This window comes from Natator depressus, chromosome 21, assembly GCF_965152275.1.
Source record: "Natator depressus isolate rNatDep1 chromosome 21, rNatDep2.hap1, whole genome shotgun sequence".
In the NCBI taxonomy this organism is placed as follows: domain Eukaryota; kingdom Metazoa; phylum Chordata; order Testudines; family Cheloniidae; genus Natator; species Natator depressus.
This window is the reverse complement of record NC_134254.1, coordinates 3,534,144-3,556,502: the sequence shown is the minus strand read 5'-3', so window position 1 is coordinate 3,556,502 and position 22,359 is coordinate 3,534,144. Positions and strand designations below refer to the sequence as shown.

Below are 22,359 nucleotides of genomic sequence, written 5' to 3'. Positions count from 1 at the left end.
AAAACCAGTCGGAGAACACTCAGTCTCTTTGGTCACTCAATTACAGACCTAAAAGTGGCAATTCTTCAACAAAAAAACTTCGAAAACAGACTCCAACGAGAGACTGCTGAATTGGAATTAATTTGCAAACTGGATACAATTAACTTCGGCTTGAATAAAGACTGGGAGTGGATGTGTTATTATACAAAGTAAAACGATTTCCCCTTGTTTATTCCCCCCCCGGTTCCTCACACATTCTTGTCATCTGCTGGAAATGACCCACCTTGATTATCACTACAAAAGGTTTTTCTGGTTTGTGAACACTGTATTTATGCAACTGAGAAACAACTGCTATGAGAAAATGGAGCTGTGAACTCATGTTTAGCCTTTATGAGAACATTAGCACTGCCACATGCCCTGTGTGCATTTCCCTCACACAAATCCCATGATTACATCATATACTGACACTCAGACGTTCAAGAATATGGTTCCCCAGTGCTGCTTAGAGAATCAGATGCATAATGCGGTGCTTAAGCATGCAGAACACGCACCTAAGACTTCACTAAAGGGAGATCCAGGAATACTTGAGAGAGCAGCACAACTACGGTCAGGAAGTGAAATAGGCAACTGAATAATGAAAAAGTTACACCTATTAGCCTCTTTCCTCCGATTTATGCATGAGGCAGTTTATACAGAGAGTTCGGTTTGTGATGAATGGGAGAACCACCTGCCATGTCTGAAGGTTGAGGATGTCTCGAGACAGGTAAACAGACTTATGTGCAGTGCTGGAGAGGAGCAGGTGGTTGTGGTACATGTAGGTACCAACGACACAATGAAAGGTAGAAGAGAGGTCCTGGAGGCCAAATTTAGGCTGTTAGATAAGAGATTAAAGTCCAGGACCTGCATGGTAGCATTCTCTGAAATGAAATCACAGAATCAGAAATGTAGGGCTAAGATGGACCTTGAGAAGTCATCAAGTCGAGCCCCATGCGCTGTGGCAGAACCTTGGTCTGAAGGCTGTAAAGTTAAAACCTTAATCTTGAATCATCTGTACATATCAATGAAATTATTATGTATCAATATTTAAAGCATGATAGTAGATGAAGCATCAGCCAGCCACTTGTTGCTACAGAAAATTCAAAATAACTATTTTAATCTTGGTCCATTATTTCTCAAAGCAATTTTAATGGAGCGTAAAAAGCACATTGACAGTTGATAATTAAAACCGTTTTTTACATTGATCAACTATTTTATACACAAGGCTGTAAGCATTAGCTATTTAAAAATATTTAAGATGTTAAAACCTGTGATTTATTACATAATAGATTGCTTAAGCAAACTAGCCTGAGATCAAAAGTAACTAAAGGCCCTGCTTCAAAGCCTTTCATTTTATTCTCTCAAAAAAATGAATTTCATATACTGTTGAAATTTGACCATCTGTATATAGGATTTACACAGGTTTTATTTATATATGGGCAAGGCACCATTTAAAAATATCCTTTTCTATGTACATATAAGAAACCAGAGAGTGGAGCAGAGTTAAAACAGAGACTGAAAATACATCATTGTGCTGGGAGTGGCTGAGCAATATGCATAGTTGATGCCTGCATTGGCCAGCCCTCTTGGTGAGTTTGCAGGAGGCGGTACAGCTGTTTCAGGTGGGCAACAATGTTGTCTTTAATGTCAGGAGTGGAGATCTGAAGCCGCACACTGCCGCTGTCAAAGGAACGTGTGAAGTCACCAGAAAACATTTCATAAATCATCCGAGCTACAACTGGGATTACCTGTTTAAAAGAAAGTGCAGTTATTTTAGCCTCATGAGGATAACCTAAAAGTGGCATAGTAAGGTTTCCAAACACTCAGGTATGCCAAGACACTTCTGTAGTGGTAGACTCTTTATCCACAAAACAGTTTCACTATCACCTGAGCTGCAGTTTACACTGAAACAGTCCACTTCACTGTAAGTGGATTCCATTTTACTTTGATTTAAAAGCCAAAAAAATCCTCCAGCTTGCAGTTCTGGTTTCTTATCTCATGAAGAAGTTCTACATTGTTGCATATGCTGATATGGAGAAAACGTATTAAGGAAATCTGTATTTGATTCATCCACTTGTTCTAACAGATGTTTGTTTTGCAGAGCCATAGCTCCCTTACCTGAACCACTATCAGCTTTCTCTCCCTAGGTTTTCCATCAGGCCATTCTTCTCCAAAACAGAAGTAGATCTCATAAGGTGGCTGTTTTTCTACCTGTCCTTTCTGATGGGCAATCAGCTCTAAGAAAAGAAGCAGTGTGATAACGTCAAATGGGGAATTATGTTTCTGATGGTGGTACAATATCCTGCTCCACCATCCAAATACGAGTGCTTACTACAAAGCAGCCTGTTCAGAATCTCCAGTTTTATTCCAGAGAAAAACGTTTACCCTTCCAGCATCACTTCTCTCACATCTCAGAGCTTTTTTGCTCTCCTGGATAGAAGCTTCTCCAGGAATTACACTAGCCACCAATGCTGCTCAATGAACGAAACAACCAGTTAGTTGTTTAGCAGAAGACAATATCGGTTCCCTTTTTCCTTCTCACCTTGGGCCTAATCCAAAGCTCACTGAAGTCATTGGAAAGACTCCCATTTACTTCAGCGGGCATTGAAACGAGGAGTAAGACTATCAAGACTGACCCTAGTCTGGCTCTTCCAACCAATTTGGAATAACGCTGTCAGCTGAAAAGCCAGAACTCAGCATTATTCCCTAGCATTTCAAGTTACTTACCACTTAGAAATGTTTCCAGACAGAAGAGTTTGACTTTCTTTTGTCTCTCAATCAAGTTTGGTGCGATGGATGAAGGGGCACATGGTCCAGACCAGTACACCTTGCACTGGCAGAGCCGAATGGCATAGATGGCATGGCCACTGACCTCCAGAATCAGTCCCCTGTCCATAACATCTAGTAGCCGACTTGTGAAGATCTTCTGCTTTTCGTTGGTGATTTGATCTGTTCCTGGAAACTTTACTTGCTCCAAACTAATAGGTCCAAACAGCTCTTCTTGGTCTGGCATAGGGCCCAGTTCTCCATAGAAGAGTCTACATCCCTGGGGGTTGCTTACAGTCGTCGTCTGCCCAATCTCTTTTCCTCGATACTCAAACTTGATTTCTAGATCTGTCACTAAGAGATAAATTGTTAGAATGACTTTGTTCCAGTTCAGTAAAGACTTTGGCATGCACCAGATAAGACAGGGTAGACGTTATTGCAGGAAGAACATTGCAATATAAATTAGACCTGATGAAGTATATTCTAAATATGTACAGTTATCTAATGTGCAGAAGTGTAAGAAGTCAAAATGCAGTAACAGTAAAGTAAAACAGACAGTTTTAGCCACAGTGACAGATGCACTAGAAATCCACAGATATACTTACTAGGAAGAGAGCTAATCCAGAGCTCCGGAGAGCTGAAGAAGTCATGCTGCAGAGCAGATGGAGGCATCTCCATATCTAGAGGTTCATTCTTTGGCCACACCGCTTCAGGGCTGCAGTTTCCCACACTGGCTGGCCCCATCGGGGAATCTATACAGAAGAAATCAAGTAAGTTTGAGAACAAGTATATTTTAAAAAAAAAAACAAAAAACACTAAAAATTGTGACAAATTACATTCACCTGCAAAAAACTAGCACAGCTGACCAATTTTTTTTTTTTAATATTAGCGTTTGACAGACATGCCTGGTCCGTTAAATATGCATATGCAGAGATTTCACTCTATTTAATAAAGTCATTAGAAACATATTATAGGTGTTATAATGATGCTCACTCTCTAATATGGTAGCCCCCTGTTAGTAGAAAGATCTGATCATTGTATTCCTGTATAATGCCTTTAAACAAAAGCTAGCTGTTTTAATGAGTGTTTTGTTCTAATATTTACATAGCAAGGATTTGTAAACTTATCTTCCTAAGTAAATAAATAAATAGTTTAAAAACTAAACATTTATTTGGTCCAGTAATGACTGCATTTTTATTAACATGGCTAATTTATCTAGACAGAACTGTGGCGCAGAATTGATTGAAAGTGCTGTCATTGGCTTTCCATCGTGTCAAATATAGAGGGATAGAGGCATGAATAGGAACATCTGCTCTCATTCCCTTGGTCCCAAATTATTCTGTTAAGTGCAGAAGCTGCTGTAAGGCAAAACCGGTGCAGCTGTTTGGCGTTCCACCCTCTAATCACAGAGCTGGTAACACATGAACTATGATTTCTCTTACACCACTTCTCCCCAACACTACCAGCATGCTTCCACCTGACCTGAAGCAAACATCTTCATAGACTGGAAGGGAGTTAAGTACCCAGGCAGCGTCAGACTGCGATGGCTAAAGAGCGTCAGTGGATAGGCAATATAAAACGACCACACTAACTGAGAACTGCACTGAACGATCTCCATGCATACAGGTTCAAACAGCTACGAGATGGTAAACTTCAGTCACTCTCTAGGAGCACTATCATGACAGCTAAGTACTAGTATCACTGTACTGACTGGAGCAGTTTCTAACACATGAAATGTCTTTAGTTTAATTAAAAACTAGCAATCTTTCATAAAAAGAGCTCAAGTCAAAGGTTTAGAGACTGGGAAAGGGACAGCTTCACTGCATCTCGTCTAACCAGATTGTCTAGAAAATTTTAAACACCAGGTCTGACCCTTCGGAAACTAATAAAAAAAGTGCATTTAAGTGCTGAGACGACATTACAGTTAAAATCTGCCAAACCCAAACCTAGCTGCATAAAAATATACCAACAGCAGCTATTTAAGAAATCTCCATTATTACAGGATATTTTGATTTGACATACAGAATAGTGCATCCCTTTGCTTTTTAGTTCACAGCAGAAATTTTCTTTTAATAAAGCTTTATTAGAGGAATCAAGTTTGCTATAGATGTAAACTGAAGTAGAGAAAGAACACATTTGTCAATGTGGGATATAATACTGGTGTGTTAATAGATTTCTTTACAAGGCAAGAAGTTAAGAATAAGGTGGTCTGAGAAGAAAACTTTCAGAAGTTATTTTTAACCACTCCCTCTCATTTTCTGATAGAGTTATAAAAGTTTGCTTCAATAATAATACCACCTAGCTCTTATGTAGTGCTTTTGATCCAGAGATCTCAGAGTGCTTTACAAAGATGATCAGGATCATCATCCCTGTTTTACAGATAGGGAAACTAAGGCAGAGAGAGGTAAAGTCACTTGCCCAGGGTCATCCAGGAACAGAACCCAGTTCTTTCAAGCCCCAATCCAGTGCTTTATGTATGAGGTCACACTGCCCCTCTATCATAGTATTGATCAGTAAATAGCCAACTAAATTGAAATGCTAGTTACATACATTGATTTACAAGTCCATCATTTCATTGACACACTATATCCCATTCTACTAACCATTGATATTAAGAAATGGAAAGGTGTCCTGTATGGGAACATGCTGAGATGGATTCAGTTCCTCTTCCTCCTCATCATCAAGGTCATTATCTTTCTCATCCCATGGAGCAGAGCCGGTGGAGCCTGTACATAACCATACAGTATGGGGTTAGCAAGCAATACTGAACTTCATTGACTACCGAGAAGAAGACACAGAACATCAGTTCCCCCTTCCACTGCAGTACAGGGCCAACAGATGCACTTGTTGAATAACAAAGAGGTCAGTTTCAGTTACAAACTTAAGTCAAAGTTTAGTTTCAAGACACTGAGCAAAATTCACTACTGGTCAAATTCAATGGCAGTGTTGAGTTTTGCCCAATGTGAATTTAGTTTCTCCCTTTCAGTTTTAGTCCATTTACCTTGAATGGTTTCATAGGTCAGCAACACACAGCGAAGATAGTGGCCAATTGTCAGGCTCTGACCAATTTCCTTTTTACTTCTCAAATGTGACATTTTTCATTGGCCAAAAGGGTACTGCTCACAGCATTCACCTCCCCCCAAGGGGTCTTAGAACAATCCTCCACTCTAGTGCACTTACTGGTAAATACTGTAAATTAGAAACTAGTTTTGTGGAGTATCAGATGTTAACTTGCATGCTTTACCAACATGAGAAGAGTCAGGGGCGTGCACAGGAATAAAAAAATTGAGGCTTTTGGAAGGGCACCATCCGTCATCTTTGGCCAGCTCCCCACCCCTGCAGCCCCAGGAGCTCTGACACACACACACACACCGAACGACTGGAGGAGCTCGCCGCCCCCTCCCCCGAGCCCCTGTGGTCATAGGAGTTCTGTTCCCCGCTGGTTATGGGGGGGGGGGGGACATGTCCCTGCGTGGCCCCCTTGTGCACAACCCTGAGAAGAGTTATACATACTATGTATTAAAATCATGTGTGCTAAAGAGGTAAGATGCAGACTGAGAAGCATAACCAAGGACTGTGCAACATTTAATATAGTAGGAAATAAGGGCCCACACCTTGAATACTGCATACAGCTCTGTGGTCACACCATCTCAAAGATATATTAGAACTGGGAAAAGTACAGAGAAGGGCAACAAAAACCATTAGGGGTATGGAACAACTTTCATAGGAGAAGAGATTAGAAAGATTGTCTCTTTTCTAAGCTGAAATGTCCCAATTAAGAGGAGATATGATAGAAGTCTATAAAACCCTGAATGGTGTGCCAAAAGTAAATAAGCGTTATTTACACCTTCACATAACACAAGAACCAAGGGCGACCCAATGAAATTAATAGGCGGCAGGTTTAAAAACTAATATAAGGAAATACTTCTTCACACAAAGTGCAGTCAGCCTGTGGAACTTGTTGCCAGGGGATGTTGTGAAGGCCAGAAATATAACTGTGTTCAAAAAATAATTAGATAAGTTCTTGGAGGAGCGATCCATCAATGGCTATTAGCCAAGATGGTCAGAGACAAACATATGCTCTGGGTGTCCCTAAACCTCTGACTGCCAGAAGCTGGGACTGGACAACAGAGGATGGATTACTCAATTATTGCCCTGTTCTGTCTACTCACTCTGAAGTATCTGGCAGCAGCCACTTTCATAACACAGTATACTGGGCTAGATGGACCAGTGGTCTGACCCAATATGGCCACTCTTATGTTCCTCTGTAAGGGGCTAAGTTCATCTAGTATAACTCCATTAATTTCAGCAAAGTTATGCCAGGGATGAATGTGGGTCTAAATCCTTTAGTTTGATTAGTCATCATGGACCACGCCACCGTCAACAATGTTTGCCACTTTGTTTGCAGAGGTAGCTGAAGAGTTAATACATCAGGGGAACAAGGCCCATGTATTGGACTGATGCCTGGTTAGTAACTAGCACTGTGTCACCCTTTTCCTCACCTGGGTTAATGATTGATCCCTGGGACTGTGGAATATCACACACTTCATAAATTTTAACAGGATTCATGGGCACCTCTTTCGTGCCATCATACATCAGGTTGAACTCCCGGCTTTTGTTAAGAGCGCATCGGAGCTGTGCTTTCCATTTTGCAGGGTCTGGATCATCAACTCCTTCCTGGTATTTCCCTGTTTCCACAGCCCATGCCTGGGGGCAAAGTACACAGTGTTCATATGAGTCCTGTTGTTATGCCGATTTTGAATTGTGTCAGGTTTCCAAACAAATACATTATAAAAAACTGTTGTCTTTTACAAGAAATCTTCTAAGCTACAACACTTCTTAGAGCAGCTAACAATTAAAGTACCTTTGTTCCCCTGCACATTATCTTTCTCCCCTAACACAAAAAAGCCTCAAATTTTTATGAGTGACTAGTGATTTTAGGTGCCCAACCTCAAACACCTTAAGGAAGCCTGATTTACATGGTACTGGTCATCAGCGTGCTCTCAAAATCAGGCCCCTTCTAGATCTCTCAGGTTGGACACCCAAAAATCACTAATCACTTTTGAAAATTTGAGCCACAGTTTGTTGGGTTAGAACAAGCTGGCTCAAATAGGAGGAAAAAGCACTAGCCAAGATACTCGTTTTCTTTTTAAACATCCCTAAACTCTGCCTTAGTAACTGGTCTGCAGCATGTGGCTGGATGCTACTGTTACACAAATTCTGCCTGTGTAACAGTAGCATCCAGCCACACATTGCAGACAAATTCTGTGATTCCACATGAGACCATAGTGGATATCAGAAAAGGGAGGCACACTTGAATTTGTTCACTCCAAATTTATTCTGTATTCTGATTTCAGATCAAGTTCTGCACAGAGGAAATATTAATTTAAATGAAAGTTTTCCATTAAATATTCGGAACAAGCCAGCCACTTTCCAGGCAAGGTAGCTATTAGAGGAAACAAACCTGTTAAAGTCAGCAGTAACTAGGAAGTCTTCTACAATAATGGAATTAGGCTGGTAGTTTGAAAGAAACACGAATGAGTACAGTGACACCTTTAACAATTCTCTCTCCCAACTAAATGCCAAATTTTGCATTCAGATGCATGCAACATTCCTTCTGAAGTCAAAGGAACTGGATGCATTTAGTGGGCAAAATGCGGCTACAAATTATTACTAGAATGATCACACAATAATTATTCCAAACAACTCTTAACACTTTGTCTCCAGCCTAGAGCTGTTGCTTATGTGTTGGAATTCACAGTTATAGGCAGCAACGAAGTGCGTTCAGTTTGTGTAAGAAATTAAATACAAAGGCTCGTGGTGTAATCTGCAAGTTTCTGGTCTGACTTACAAATGCTAGGTAGCAAGAGAATAAATCATCACAAAGCATTTGTTTTTAACAGTTCATGCAGAAAAAAAGAAATAAAACAAGATTCAAACTGCTTAGAAGTAACAGGAAAAGCAGTGTAATAAAATTAGCGGGGGGGGGGGGGGTGCCCTCCCTCCCCCACCTTAAAGATGGTGTTCTCCTCTTCATGCTGAGGACTGTGTCGAGTCGCATGCTTCCAGGGGATCTGAAATCGCTTTGCTTCCCGATTAAGCCATACGAGGTTTGGATACATGCCACTATCTACCTGGGCTACTAGCCAGGGTTTCAAACGAACTCTGCGTGGATGTAATGCCATTATCTACAGAAAGAAAAAAAACAGTCAGTAGGAAAACCACCAAGAATTACCTGAGTCTCTTATTCACTAATAAAGTAAGCACAGTTTCTTGAAACTGAGCAATAGAAACTGAATTAGGAATATCATATGTGATGGTTAATTAATTGTCATTCTTCTATACTTATTTGAAAGCATGTTTAAATATGTAATAGCTATTAGATTTAGCCAGATTATATTCTATGAGAAACAGTTACTAATCTGTCACTAAAAAAGGCCTTAATGTTTGCAAACGGTTTAAAACAGTCTGGGTTAAATCTTTGTAAAAGCAGAAGCCTTCTACATTAGACGTTGGTGTATGATTTGTGTTAATAATTGAGCAAAGTGAAGGATAAAACCCAATCAGAATGTTGTTTTAGATGCCACAAAGCTTGTTATGCAAGAGATAAAGCTAAAAACAAACAGTGGAAGAAAAGATATTAGAGTTTATAAAACTCTTCAAATACTTCAAATTGAACTACCTGATCAGATTATCCCACGATTACAATATTCTTTTCCCTCCTCAATTGAAGTAAAAACATGCCCCAGCGGGGCCCCCCCAAAAAAATCCAGCAATTGCAGCATAGTCTCAAATGAGTCCGTTTTGTAGTGAAGGATAACAAATACAGATTTAATTTGAAGTAGTTGCACATCTACATGGTGTATTCCAAACAGCCATGAAAGTCATCTGTAGTTCAAATCTTGCAGGTATTTGTGAAGGACATATATATCTCTCGTTATTCAATATGCCAAACTACACTAACCAGTACATTTTTAGTTTGGTTACAAGAGAGCTTTCAAAGGAAATGAACAGCAAAGATTTATTCATGTTTAAAGGAACCCTTGTTCCCAAGTTCAGATTTTTTGATGAAAAAGTTCTATTAAACTTGTTAACAGAAATAACTCCTCTTTTTAAAAATCAACTGAAAGTTTGTTGAGATTTAAATAAATACTCATCCACTGTGTTTGCAACTTAAACATTGCAGTATTTTACCAGTGTATGAGAACCAGATGTCAAACGAAAAGTAAAACTGAAACAATCTAACATGTACTCTCAGTTTGAAATGAATCAAGTAAACAACCAGACACGGTGAAAAATAGTTTAAAACATCACATGAAAATTGCATGTGATCAAGATTAACATTCTATAAAAAATTCAAGATATTTAGAATATAGAGAGCGTTCTTCAGATAATTTTACAGTATATTAAATTTCAGGCTCAAATTACTTGAAAAGAGGCTTAAATTACATGTACATGTTTAAAGTTTTCATTTTTTGAGTGGTTCAAAACTCTTCCTTATAACTATTTTTATCTGGCCTGATTTTTAGCATACAAAACCTTGGTCCAAAAGGACTTACATATTGGGTGTATAAATCTTACAATGCAAATATTTTTCTTAATCAAGAATAGTTATAGAAGATATATGAATCTCTCACAAGCTACTGAGGATTATTAATGTAAAAATTACAAAATATGATTTCAGCATAGGTGCAAAAAGCTTTAAAGAAGCTACCATAAGACCAAATACATCAGTGTATTTGTAGAAATACCTGCAGGTCCAATTCCAAGGCACGTGATACAGAAAGAGTTAATCTGTAACCAGAATAGAGTTTGTTTTATTTATTAAGTGGGAAAAACACTCAGATCCTGTTACAAAATGCTGTTTATTTAATTTAGATTTAAGAAATAGGTTAAAAGATGCCTATTCAAGACTTTAGATACCCTAACACACCATTGTTAATAAAATAATATCCCAACAGCATAAAAGAATGTCAACAGGAACTCAACTATCCACCTACAAAAGCTCCTTTCTGTTCCTTTATTGCTCGGGAAAGCATATCTTGAGCTCTCTCAAAAAAAATGTATCAAACAAACATTTTGTTGCATCCCTATAAGGTCACCAAATTCTGTCTATTTCGGACTAAGGGCTTATTACATTAGCATGCAGCCAGCCGTGGTGTAAACCTACAGCACACCAGACTGCCTTGCACTAACATACCATGTGGCGCACTCCAAGACTTTCACTGAATTGTAGCAGTGACCACATGAGACATAAGCACACAGCAGGTGGGTGCGGTGTAGATTCACACTCCGGCTTGCCACACACTATTAAAACAGATACAGAATACACTGGTGAAAAGGACAAAAAGGAATCTCCTAGTGAATTTCCAGTATAACAAAAAAAAACCTCAATGTAAAGTTAAAAGTGTGTGTTCGCTCCTAACTAGTCCCATCCATACACAAAACCCTTTAACTCAAGTGTGGTAGTGCCTGTAACTTGAGTTATGACTAGCCCATTAGGAGGTATAGGCAGGCTACTGCCGAGTTAGTACAACTCTGTGCTGCTAATCCAATCACTCCGCACAGTATTCCAATCACTCCGCACAGCTCAAGTGTTATTCTGCTCTCACTTGAGCTAGGCTAATTCAAGTATAGATAACTCAAGTTAACTTTGCAAAGAAGATATAGCCCTAGAGCCATTTCAAGTACAGTTAATTTTAAGATTTATACACCCAATACGTAAGTTTTCACACCCGAGTGATGTAGCTAGGTCCATTTTACTGTTAAGGGTAGAAAAGGCTGCCATCCTAGGGTTGCCAATTTTGACTGGATGTATTCCTGGAGGTTTCATCACATAACATACTCTCGAATTATGATTAATTTTTAATTCCTGGGGACTCCAGAACGATCCTGGAGGGTTGGCTATCCTATGCTATCCTGATACATGAGGCTTTCTGGGTTGGGTATCGATGTTGTCCTACCTATATGCCTCAGTTCACACTATATTCCCCAGCTGCAATGTTTGTGTTGCAAAAACTGAACTGAAAACTACCTTTAAACAGAAATGAAACTGACTCACTTCTCATTGCCTAAGCCAAGAGATGCCACAATTACACCGACAGCAAATCATGAAAAGTAAATTGGATTAGTTGGGTACAGTCATTCCTACCCCAGGATCTCATGCTCTCCCTTTTAGGTTTTCCAAGCATATTAGGGGAAGAAACTTCCCAACAAGGGACAGCAAAGCACAGTAAGGTACATCACTGGAGTGCTGTACTTTTTCTCTGAACCGCTGAGTGGATATGATCATTCAGATCTTGTCTACACTAAGGAAACTCGGCAGCAGTTTCCTACCATTGCTAACACTGGTGCAGCTCCATTACAATTAGCAAAATTGCGAAGCAGGCTGCCACTAGTTTTATAAACACCAAATGGATAAATATGGTTAGGATAACAGTGCTTAAGATGCCAGTGGTCAAACATCAATGGAACAACATTTTCCTAGTGTAGGTCAGTCTTCAGAGACAAGACACTAGATGAGAGATGGCCATTGTCCTTTCTCTCTATGGGAATCCCCACATAGCTAAGGCCTTGTCTACTTCAGGAAACTGACCACCACATAGCTATGCCGATCAATTTCTACATGTAGACTAGTCCCAAGGCTTTCCATGGCCCACCCATAGACTAAGGCAAGAGGGGTCTACTACACGCAGTGGTAAGTGACCCAAGGCTTTTTATAGGCTAGGAAAAACTGTGCTTTCAACAATCAAGTTAGTTTAACACCAGCATAGATACAGGTTGACTTCACCATAAAAATAACCCGGCCAGGCTGGTCAAATACCAGCCAGGTGATCACCCTACTGCCAAGACTATCATTCAACCTGCTAGAATCAGTCTAGACATGTTAAACTGTCTGCACTGGTGTTTACAGGAGGTATGAACTGGGTTAATCCAGCTCAGTTGAAAAAACACACCTTCTTTTCCTAGTCTGGACAAGGCCTAGCTCAGCATTAAACCTTTTTCCCTCAGGGCCTCCCCCCTGAGGCATAGAAGTCATCCCCGGGGCAGATAGTGGTGAGTGTAGGCCATAGGGTGGGGGCTGGCTGGGATGGAAAGGATCCATGGGGGTGGTGGGAAGAGGTAGGAGGCTGAGGGATAGGAAGGGATGGGTGGGGGGGGAGGGCAGATTGGGGTGCATGGGGCTGAGGGGTGGGAACAGGCATGGGCAGGTGGGATGAGGCAGGAGGCTGAGGAGTAGGAAGGGGTGAGTGGGAAGGGAAGGAGCCTGAGGGGAGGAGCCATGGGACAATAAGGGCAGGGGGGGCAAAGGGGTCAGGGAGTACCAGAGAGGGGGGGAAGGGGGTTAGGGGCACTGGGGGTCAGGGAGTACGTGGGGGGGAGACTGAGGGGCACTTGGGGAGAGTCAGGGAGCGGTGGGGAGGGGCCAGGGAATACCGGGGGGTTAGGGGCATAGGAGGGGGCTGGGGGGGCAGGGAGTACTGGGGGGGAGACTGAGAGGCACTTAGGGGGAGTCAGGGAGCAGTGGGGAGGGAGTACCGGGGGGGAAGGGGGTTAGGGGCACTGGGGGGCAGGGAGTACTGGGGGGGGGGAGACTGAGGGGCACTTGGGGGGAGTTGGGGAGGGGGCAGGGAGTACCAGGGGGTTAGGGGCATGGGAGGGGGCTGGGGAGCAGGGAGTACTGGGGGGGGGAGACTGAGGGGCACTTGGGGGGAGTCAGGGGGCAGTGGGGAGGGGGCAGGGAGTACTGGGGGGTTAGGGGCACGGAGGGGGCTGGGGGGCAGGGAGTACGGGGGGGAGACTGAGGGGCACTTGCGGGGAGTCAGGGAGCGGGGGGGGGAGGGAGTACTGGGGGGTTAGGGGCACGGGAGGGGACGGAGGGAGCAGGGAGTACCGCGGGGGGGGAGACTGAGGGGCACTTAGGGGGAGTCAGGGGGTGGTGGGGAGGGGGCAGGGAGTACCAGGGGGTTAGGGGCACGGGAGGGGGCTGGGGGGCAGGGAGCACGGGGGGGGCAGACTGAGGGGCACTTGAGGGCAGTCGGGGAGTGGGGGGGGCAGGGAGTACTGGGGGGATAGGGGCACGGGACGGGGCTGGGGGGCAGGGAGGGGAGACTGAGGGGCACTTGAGGGGAGTCAGGGAGCGGGGGGGAGGGCGGGAGTACCGGGGGGTTAGGGGCACGGGTGGGGGCTGGGAGTACCGGGGGGGAGGGGAAGACTGAGGGGCACTTGAGGGCAGTCAGGGGGCGGTGGGGAGGGGGCACGGGAGGGGGCCGGGGGGCAGGGAGTACGGGGGGGGGAGACTGAGGGGCACTTGGGGGAGTCAGGGGGCAGTGGGGAGGGGGCAGGGAGTACCGGGGGTTGGGGCACGGGAGGGGGCCAGGGGGCAGGGAGTACGGGGGGGCAGACTGAGGGGCACTTGGGGGGAGTCAGGGAGCGGGGGGGCAGGGAGTACCGGCGGGTTAGGGGCACGGGAGGGGGCAGGGAGTACGGGGGGGAGACTGAGGGGCACTTGGGGGGAGTCAGGGAGCGGGGCGGGGGGGGCAGGGAGTACCGGGGGGATAGGGGCACAGGAGGGGGCTGGGGGGCAGGGAGTACGGGGGGGGAGTACGGGGGTGGTGGAGAGGGGGCAGGGAGTACCGGGGGGTTAGGGGCACGGGAGGGGGCAGGGAGTACGGGAGGGGCAGACTGAGGGGCACTTGAGGGCAATCAGGGGGCAGTGGGGAGGGGGCAGGGAGTACAGGGGGGTTGGGGGCACGGGACAGGGCTGGGGGGCCGGGAGTACGGGAGGGGCAGACTGAGGGGCACTTGAGGCAGTCGGGGAGTGGGGGGGGTCAGGGAGTACCGGGGGGATAGGGGCACGGGAGGGGGCTGGGGGGCAGGGAGGGGAGACTGAGGGGCACTTGAGGGGAGTCAGGGAGCGGGCGGAAGTACCGGGGGGTTAGGGGCACGGGTGGGGGCTGGGAGTACCGGGGGGGGAGACTGAGGGGCACTTGAGGGCAGTCAGGGGGCGGTGGGGAGGGGGCAGGGAATACCGAGGGGTTAGGGGCACGGGAGGGGGCCGGGGGGCAGGGAGTACGGGGCGGGGGGGCAGACTGAGGGGCACTTGAGGCAGTCAGGGGGCGGTGGGGAGGGGGCAGGGAGTACCGGGGGGTTAGGGGCACGGGAGGGGGCCGGGGGACAGGGAGTACGGGGGGGGGCAGACTGAGGGGCACTTGGGGGAGTCAGGGAGCGGGCGGGAGTACCGGGGGGTTAGGGGCACGGGTGGGGGCTGGGAGTACCGGGGGGGGAGACTGAGGGGCACTTGAGGGCAGTCAGGGGGCGGTGGGGAGGGGGCAGGGAATACTGAGGGGTTAGGGGCACGGGAGGGGGCCGGGGGGCAGGGAGTACGGGGGGGGCAGACTGAGGGGCACTTGGGGGGAGTCAGGGAGCGGGGGGGGCAGGGAGTACCGGGGGGTTAGGGGCACGGGAGGGGGCAAGGAGTACGGGGGGGGGCAGACTGAGGGGCACTTGAGGGCAGTCAGGGGGCGGTGGGGAGGGGGCAGGGAGTACCGGGGGGTTAGGGGCACGGGAGGGGGCCGGGGGACAGGGAGTACGGGGGGGGCAGACTGAGGGGCACTTGGGGGGAGTCAGGGAGCGGGGGGGGGCAGGGAGTACCGGGGGGTTAGGGGCACGGGAGGGGGCAAGGAGTACGGGGGGGGGGCAGACTGAGGGGCACTTGAGGGCAGTCAGGGGGCGGTGGGGAGGGGGCAGGGAGTACCGGGGGGTTAGGGGCACGGGAGGGGGCCGGGGGACAGGGAGTACGGGGGGGGGCAGACTGAGGGGCACTTGGGGGGAGTCAGGGAGCGGGGGGGGCAGGGAGTACCGGGGGGTTAGGGGCACGGGAGGGGGCAGGGAGTACGGGGGGGCAGACTGAGGGGCACTTGAGGCAGTCGGGGAGGGGGCAGGGGGAGGCCCCGCGGCCGGACTCTCGCTCACTCACCGCGCAGCCGGCTCCGGCGCTGCCCCAGCTCGGCCCCGCCCTTCCCCTTCCCTCACCTGGCCAGGTGCGGCCGGGCGCAGCCGCGGCCCGCCCCGCCCCCGGAGCCGCGCTGGGGAGGGGCCCGGCCACGCTGGGCATGGGGCGGCGCCGGGGGGGTCGGGAGCAATGAGAGCTGGGGGGGATCACGGGGCAGTGGGGGCCATTCAGTGGGTCAGCTCCTGTGTCCAGGCCCCACCTGCAGGGTGCTGGGGGGCGGCGCACCCCACACATGGGGTCTCTGCCTGGCCTGGATCCAGAGCGGCTGGCGCCCTGGGGCTGTGGCCAAGTGTGTTTTATCCCAGGGGTAAGAATCTGGGCCTTGGATTCTACTCCTGGCTCGGAGGCGCTGGGACTTTGGGCAAGTCCATTGTGCATTCCTTCTCCTCTGGGCACCTCAGTTGCCCTGCTTCTCAGAGGGGGGAGCTTACTTTTGTAAAGTGATCTTAAAAACGGCCTGCTTGCAGCCCAGCTGCTCTGCTGGAAGTACCTGCTTGTCTGCCCAGGAAAATGACAGCGGTATAATTATTCTGCTATAGCTATGCCAATATAATGCCCTGTCTGGACACTCTGTTATGGAATAAAAGTAACTTTATTCCAGCATAGTTACTTTGCTTCAGTCAACTTTCCTGGGTAGACCAGCCCTAATTAAGATTTCACTGTTCCTGTGAGCCCTGTAGGAACCAGCATTGCTACAAGGAGAGGTAACTGGAGTGTAGCCTGGCTCCTGCATCATCCACAAAATTGTTAGCTAAATTACAATTTCAGAGCCAAATTCTGCCTGGGAAAACACAACAGGGTTTCACAGGCGACAAAGACCCTGAATACACGAGTGAGAATTTCATAGTGAGAAAAGGTGCTGGCGGGGGCTGGTGTTTTCACCACTGCCCTCAAGGCCTGGTCTGGGCACGGTTGGAGGACAGAGTGTTTACAATGCTGGGAGACTGCACCAACTCAGCCGCTGCTGGTGAAGCCGAACAACTGGTAGCACCAGTGGGAGACGATAAGAAAATAGCCTGGAGTAGATGCAGCCTCTAAGGGCATTAGCTAAAACGCTGGGACTGCACATGTGTGTAACCAACAGGGGAGAACTGGGTTCTGCAGAATCTTTATTACTAATGATGGTGAACAAGCAGACAAGTTTGACCCAGATCCTACAATGAGATTGCAGGGCTAGCAGTTAGGAGGGAAGCATGTCCCCTCACTAATAAACAGTACGTACATGATTATTTAATGTATTACAAGTGTGGCCAGAGGCTGCAGTCAGGGTTGGGGTCCCATTGGGGCAGGAACAAGATAGACATACATGAAGATATGGTCTCTATCCTGAACTGTGCATTATTGAGAAATAGAGAGAAAGAGCCCCAGTCCTGCCATTTATACAGTCTCTTTTCAAAGTGGACCTGCACTTCAAGATCCTTGTTTTACAAAAAAAACCTTTAAAGAAAAATATATTATTATAAGCAAATTAGGTGTAGGCAGTCAAGTTCTTGGCATGTTTTAATATATTCTTCTGTTGTACTCTCTCTTGTAGAAATTTGAACCTTCGCTCTTTTTCTCAATTTGGCATAGACAGATTTGTCCTAACAGATCCCTAGCATCAACCACTGAGAAACTTCAAGATGAAGCATGATTAACAGATGAAAGTACAGACAGATGGCATTCTCAGAAATCCATAAAACTCCTCCTTCCCCTCCCTACCTCATAACAAAGCTCCGTCACTGCTCATAAACATACCTTGTGCTGTGACTCCACTACTGTGCATTACTTCTCCCTGGCACATTTTCTGGCTTCAGTCAGCAAATGATGTCTCTCAGCAATCCCTTACTGATTCTACCTTCTTTTTTCATAGTTGGGGAGCAGTGAGTCAAGGGTGAATCTTGGTTTCGAGAGACCAAGTTGAACATTACAGTTCAGTTTCAATGAATCAGAAACACAGCAGGAAATTCCCTTCTCCTTACTGCCCACGCAGCTACCCAGCACCTAATGGTGTTCCTAATTTTGGAAAGCCTGGACTTTGCCAAAGCTTTAACGTTGTGCCAAGAATTTACATTTATTTTAAGTTGTGTGCTTTACAGGTTTTTCATACAGAAATCACAACCTTCACCACTGAAATGCAACCACCTCTGGGGTGAAAAATGGCAGATATTTAACAGTACATAGTACCATGACTTCCACAACAAAAAGGCAGTAAACTGAGGAGAGACTAGCATTCTCCTCAGTAATATCAATCTGCATTACTGGATTTGGTAATTTGTTCACTGTGCAAAACTGCATTTATTTAACAAACTGGTTCTATATTGAGGCCCCAGTTTTGAATGGGGCCTTTTGGGTAATGCTGTAATAGATTATAAGTGATAATATCTGCTATACTGTCATTTTTCCCCACATATAAAAAGCATGTGACAACCCAGATCTGCTGGTGATGGGCTCAGAAAAGGTGAAAGTTTAGATAGATCGATTGATAGATATTGGCATAGAGCTTCCCACTGCCAGCTGTTTTGATCCATTCTGTGCCTTTTGAACTTGTCTGGGCCCTTCCACTGCTGCTCCAGCCTGGCATGAAATATCTGCCAGCTCCTCCAGACATAGGTGCAAAATCACAGCTAGCTGCTTGTGAACGGGCTCTGGCTATAACCTGATTTTATAGCTAATTTTCCAACTAATGAGAGTTTCACAAGACATAGGGTAGCACAAAGACTTTCTCAGGCAGCTGGAAAGGGAGCAAATGAGCCTACAGAAGAAAGAGAAACAATGAGCCTGATTCTTAGTTTCTCCATTCCTGCACTTTGGGAAGCAGTGGGGTGGAGGGAGCACAGATAACTTTAAGCCACCTTTGCATTTCCTGTATTCTGGGGCCGTGCTAGAGCCTGCCTGGCCCTTGGTGTATACTAGAGATGGTTCAGGTCTTCTCCAACTGACAGTCTGCTTGCATGGTGCCCCGTTGGCCCAGTGAAGCAGAAAATAGCCATGACCGTGTACTGTGGCCACACACCCAGATCTGGACACAATGCCAGCACCTGGAAACAGAGCTGGTATAGAACTCTTGCATCAGCTTATGCTCACCTTAAGGCTCTCTTAGACTGAAAGAAAAGTTAAAAGGGATCTTACTGTAAATGAGAATGAGACCCAGTTTGTTTAAGAATCATGGAACAACAGAGCAAATGAGTTATGCTTTGTCCATTCTCGGATACTTATAAGGATTGGCATGACTTTGCCTGGGGCAGACAACACCTGGTGATACCCTCTTACCTCTTTGTGCCATTTTTATGCTCAGCAAAGACAAACATGATTGCTAATGCAGATGCCAAACAACTCAATCTTCCCACCCCTCTGCAGTCATTTCCTGAATTTCCTCCAGGCTTCATCAAAGCTGGCATGTGGGAACATGCTCTGACAATGGACTGAAGGATAAAAAGCAGTCTAGTTTGCCTAATTCTAACTTTTCATGCTCCTGGCTGGGAAACACAGCAGCTTCCGAGCTGTTGTCACTGGTGATAACTTAGGGATGGTTCATCTGGCAGAACACGTAGCTGGATCTCACCGGTTCTTTGCAGCTCAGTCACCTAACAAACTGCTCACTATACCATTGCATATCTCCAGTCTATGTGTCATTTGATCCAGCATTGGTCATCCCCTTAGGGCCATCTATTCCTTATCACACGGAGCTCTGGTCATTCCCTGAGTATCAGCTATTTACTACAGTTCAGCATTCTCCAGACTCCAGAGATCTCTTCTTTTGCTTTAAAAACTAATAATCTGTATTTACATTTACACCAATTTGCACAGCTGAAGTAGTGCAGGAAGAAATCCTCCAGACTATAATAATTAAAAGCTATCCCATACAATAATATTATACTGGCAGAACGGAGATAACTTTTGCCAGTGCAAAATCTGCAGTGTAAAAAATGTGAACCGCTGGGAATTCGTGTAGTATGCACAGGAGTTTTCATACCAGCCGCTAGCGGTTTAAAATTACTTGGGAGGAGCAAAAATAAACAGGGAGGAGCTATTATATTTGATGGGAAAATATCACAAAATTACCACAAGGCAAAACCAAGTTACACAATGAGGTAACATAATGTCCCAGGCATGTAGAACCTTGTTTTGTGCACACGGTAGTCACATTCCAAAATGCAGCTGTGTTTCAAACATAACAGCAGAAAATGATGAAATACTCTACACCTCTGGCATTCAACCTTTTCCATACCAAGATCCCAAGTTACAACAGCATTTATCTATCTACAGGTCGAATAATTTCTCACCCAATAATTTCTGCATTAAGCTCATAACTTCTGTTTGAGCTATAGCATACCTTTTAAAAAGATGTCTAGTTTGTTTTCGTGTCTCCAAGTGATGGAGAACCCATCACATCCCTAAGGAAGTTGTTCCAATGGTTAATTACCCCAACTGTTATAAATGAGTACCTTGTTTCTAGTCTGGGTTTGCCTAGCTTCAAGTTTCAGCCATTGGAATTTCTGATGTTGCATGTTTGCATTTTCTACACATATGATTTGAAAGAGGAGAGTAAAAGCAGAGTAAACATATAACATATCATTAATCACATATCAACATGTACAATTTACCCCTCAGTTATTGGTATATAGTGCCAGATTTAGCAACTGGCTAAATATAGTTTCATCTTTTCAGGGAGAGTAATTAATGCAGGCTTATCCAATACCTGAAGAGGGTGTACCTGATGGCTTCCTCTACTTCCTTGCTATCATTCCTCTTCGGCTGGCCTCTTGCTGTATTGAAATGATGCTGCAAAAACTTCCTAGTTTGGAATAATATTTGCAGGTCTGTCACCTGTAATTGACAAATCTTTTCTGACTGTTGCCAAATCTTCTGATTGAAAAACTGACTTGGAGCAGACGTGTCTCTTAAAAAAAAAACATTTTCAGTTAAAAAAAAATTGTTTTTCAGTAAAAAGTTTCAAGTTTTGGCTGCAGTTTAGGTAAAATGGAATGGTTCTGGTTTTCAAAAACTGCTTTTTTTTTTACTGAAAACCAAAAATATTTATCAAAAACTGTTATTGAAATTTAAAAATATTTAAGTTTTTCATGAAAAACTGAAAAATTATCACAGGAAATTTTGAAAAAAACATGAAACATTTTTAAAAATTCACATGACAAATAACTGGCATTGTTGACAATCTCTTATTAGGACAGCAAAACAAAGTATGTCGATCTCTTTGTGAGGAAAGACTGCAGACCTTTCCAGTAAAAATTAGCTCTACTCAGGGAGTATTATTAGCCCCATTTTCCAGAAATAGTACTACATTAAAGCACACGATGGGAATTTTAGTTTGCTCTAGGAGGGTCTACGCAGACCAATTAGCACGCAACAAGTTGGTGCACTTTAGAAATCATAACCTCGTAGTGTGCCTTGTTGCTCACAATCCCTCAGTTTCCCATTCTGTAAAATAGGGCTAATAAAGCCTCACTTTATAGCGGCTGTGATCTTGCAAACCCTTATGCATGTGTTTACACTACTAATGGTACTAAAGTTAAGCACATGCGTAAGTATTTCCAGGATCACAGCTTAATTTCACTGGGCCAAATCCATCCCCGTTGGGGCAGGGAGGTGCCAATTGGATTTCTCGGTACCATCTTGGTACACTGCACTTCAATGAAATTCACTTGGTATTTTCCTAGGGGAAAGCAGCTTTAATCTCACTGGTGACTCCACTGGACCCCATTTGTACCCACACTTCACCTGCCCTGACCATGCCCCTCTCCCTTGTGCAGACTCTGACATGAATCAGCAAAGCGCTTGTAGAGAGCCTTGATTGGAAAGTGCTGAGGAAATGCAAAGTATGGAGGTGCTCCTGCAAACCCTCACCAAGGGGTTTAGTCCCATTGACTTCACCAGGGCTCCTTGCATGAGTAAAAGGTCAGCATGAGTGAGTAAGGAGTTGCAGGACCAGGAGCTATTCTTCTCAACAGCAGTCTGATTTGTTTGCAGTAGCATGTGCCTAGCTGAGTGGCTGAACCATTTTCTTCCACGACATTATAAATTCCAACCTCCTGCTAAAAACAGTGACTTTAATCTTCATGCCCCTTGCTCCTGTAAGTGTGGCATCTATTGTTTCCTATTAACGCTGCTCCAATCCTCTTAGGAGTAGAATCCTATCTCAGGCACATTTATAGCAACAGGTCATTTGTTTCCAGCTAACATGGTAAGACGAGTTGAACTCCGACACCTGGTGTGGCCGTGGATACCGTTCTGGTAGTCTCATAAAAACATGACAATAAAATAAACAATAATATCTGGCACATAGAGAAATGGGGGCCCAATCTTTGGGAGTGAGGTGTTAGATTGTAAGATGTCTGGTGCAGGGGCTGTGTTATCTGTATGCTGGGCCTACCATAATACGGTCCTGATTTTTACTAGGGTTCATAGGTGCTACCATAATATAAATAATAATTACGCTGTTAGAAGCTGAGGTTTCTCCTCTCTCTATAAGACATGAAATGTTTCATTATAGCATGTACTAAACACTTTCAAGCATTTCAATGAATGAAGGAGATACAGGATTTGAAAAAAAAAAGATCTTTAAC

General features: G+C 45.2%; 1 protein-coding gene across 2 annotated transcripts; it reads right to left on the bottom strand.

Moving 5' to 3' along the window:
- Positions 1–1,359: 1,359 nt before the first annotated feature.
- Positions 1,360–15,805, bottom strand: IRF6 (interferon regulatory factor 6). Of its 2 annotated transcripts, XM_074935892.1 has the most exons (9): positions 15,761–15,790; positions 10,533–10,575; positions 8,793–8,969; positions 7,284–7,488; positions 5,385–5,507; positions 3,387–3,533; positions 2,743–3,135; positions 2,134–2,252; positions 1,360–1,763 (listed from the first exon to the last, which is right to left on the bottom strand). In XM_074935892.1, the coding sequence occupies exons 3-9, from the start codon at positions 8,964–8,966 to the stop codon at positions 1,542–1,544; spliced, it is 1,383 nt and encodes a 460-aa protein (XP_074791993.1). In that variant the 5' UTR covers positions 8,967–8,969; positions 10,533–10,575; positions 15,761–15,790; the 3' UTR covers positions 1,360–1,541. The 2 variants fall into 2 exon arrangements, with proteins under 2 accessions (XP_074791993.1, XP_074791994.1); XM_074935893.1 differs by lacking the exon at positions 10,533–10,575 and having other exon boundaries at positions 15,761–15,805.
- Between the last annotated feature and the right edge of the window lie 6,554 nt (positions 15,806–22,359).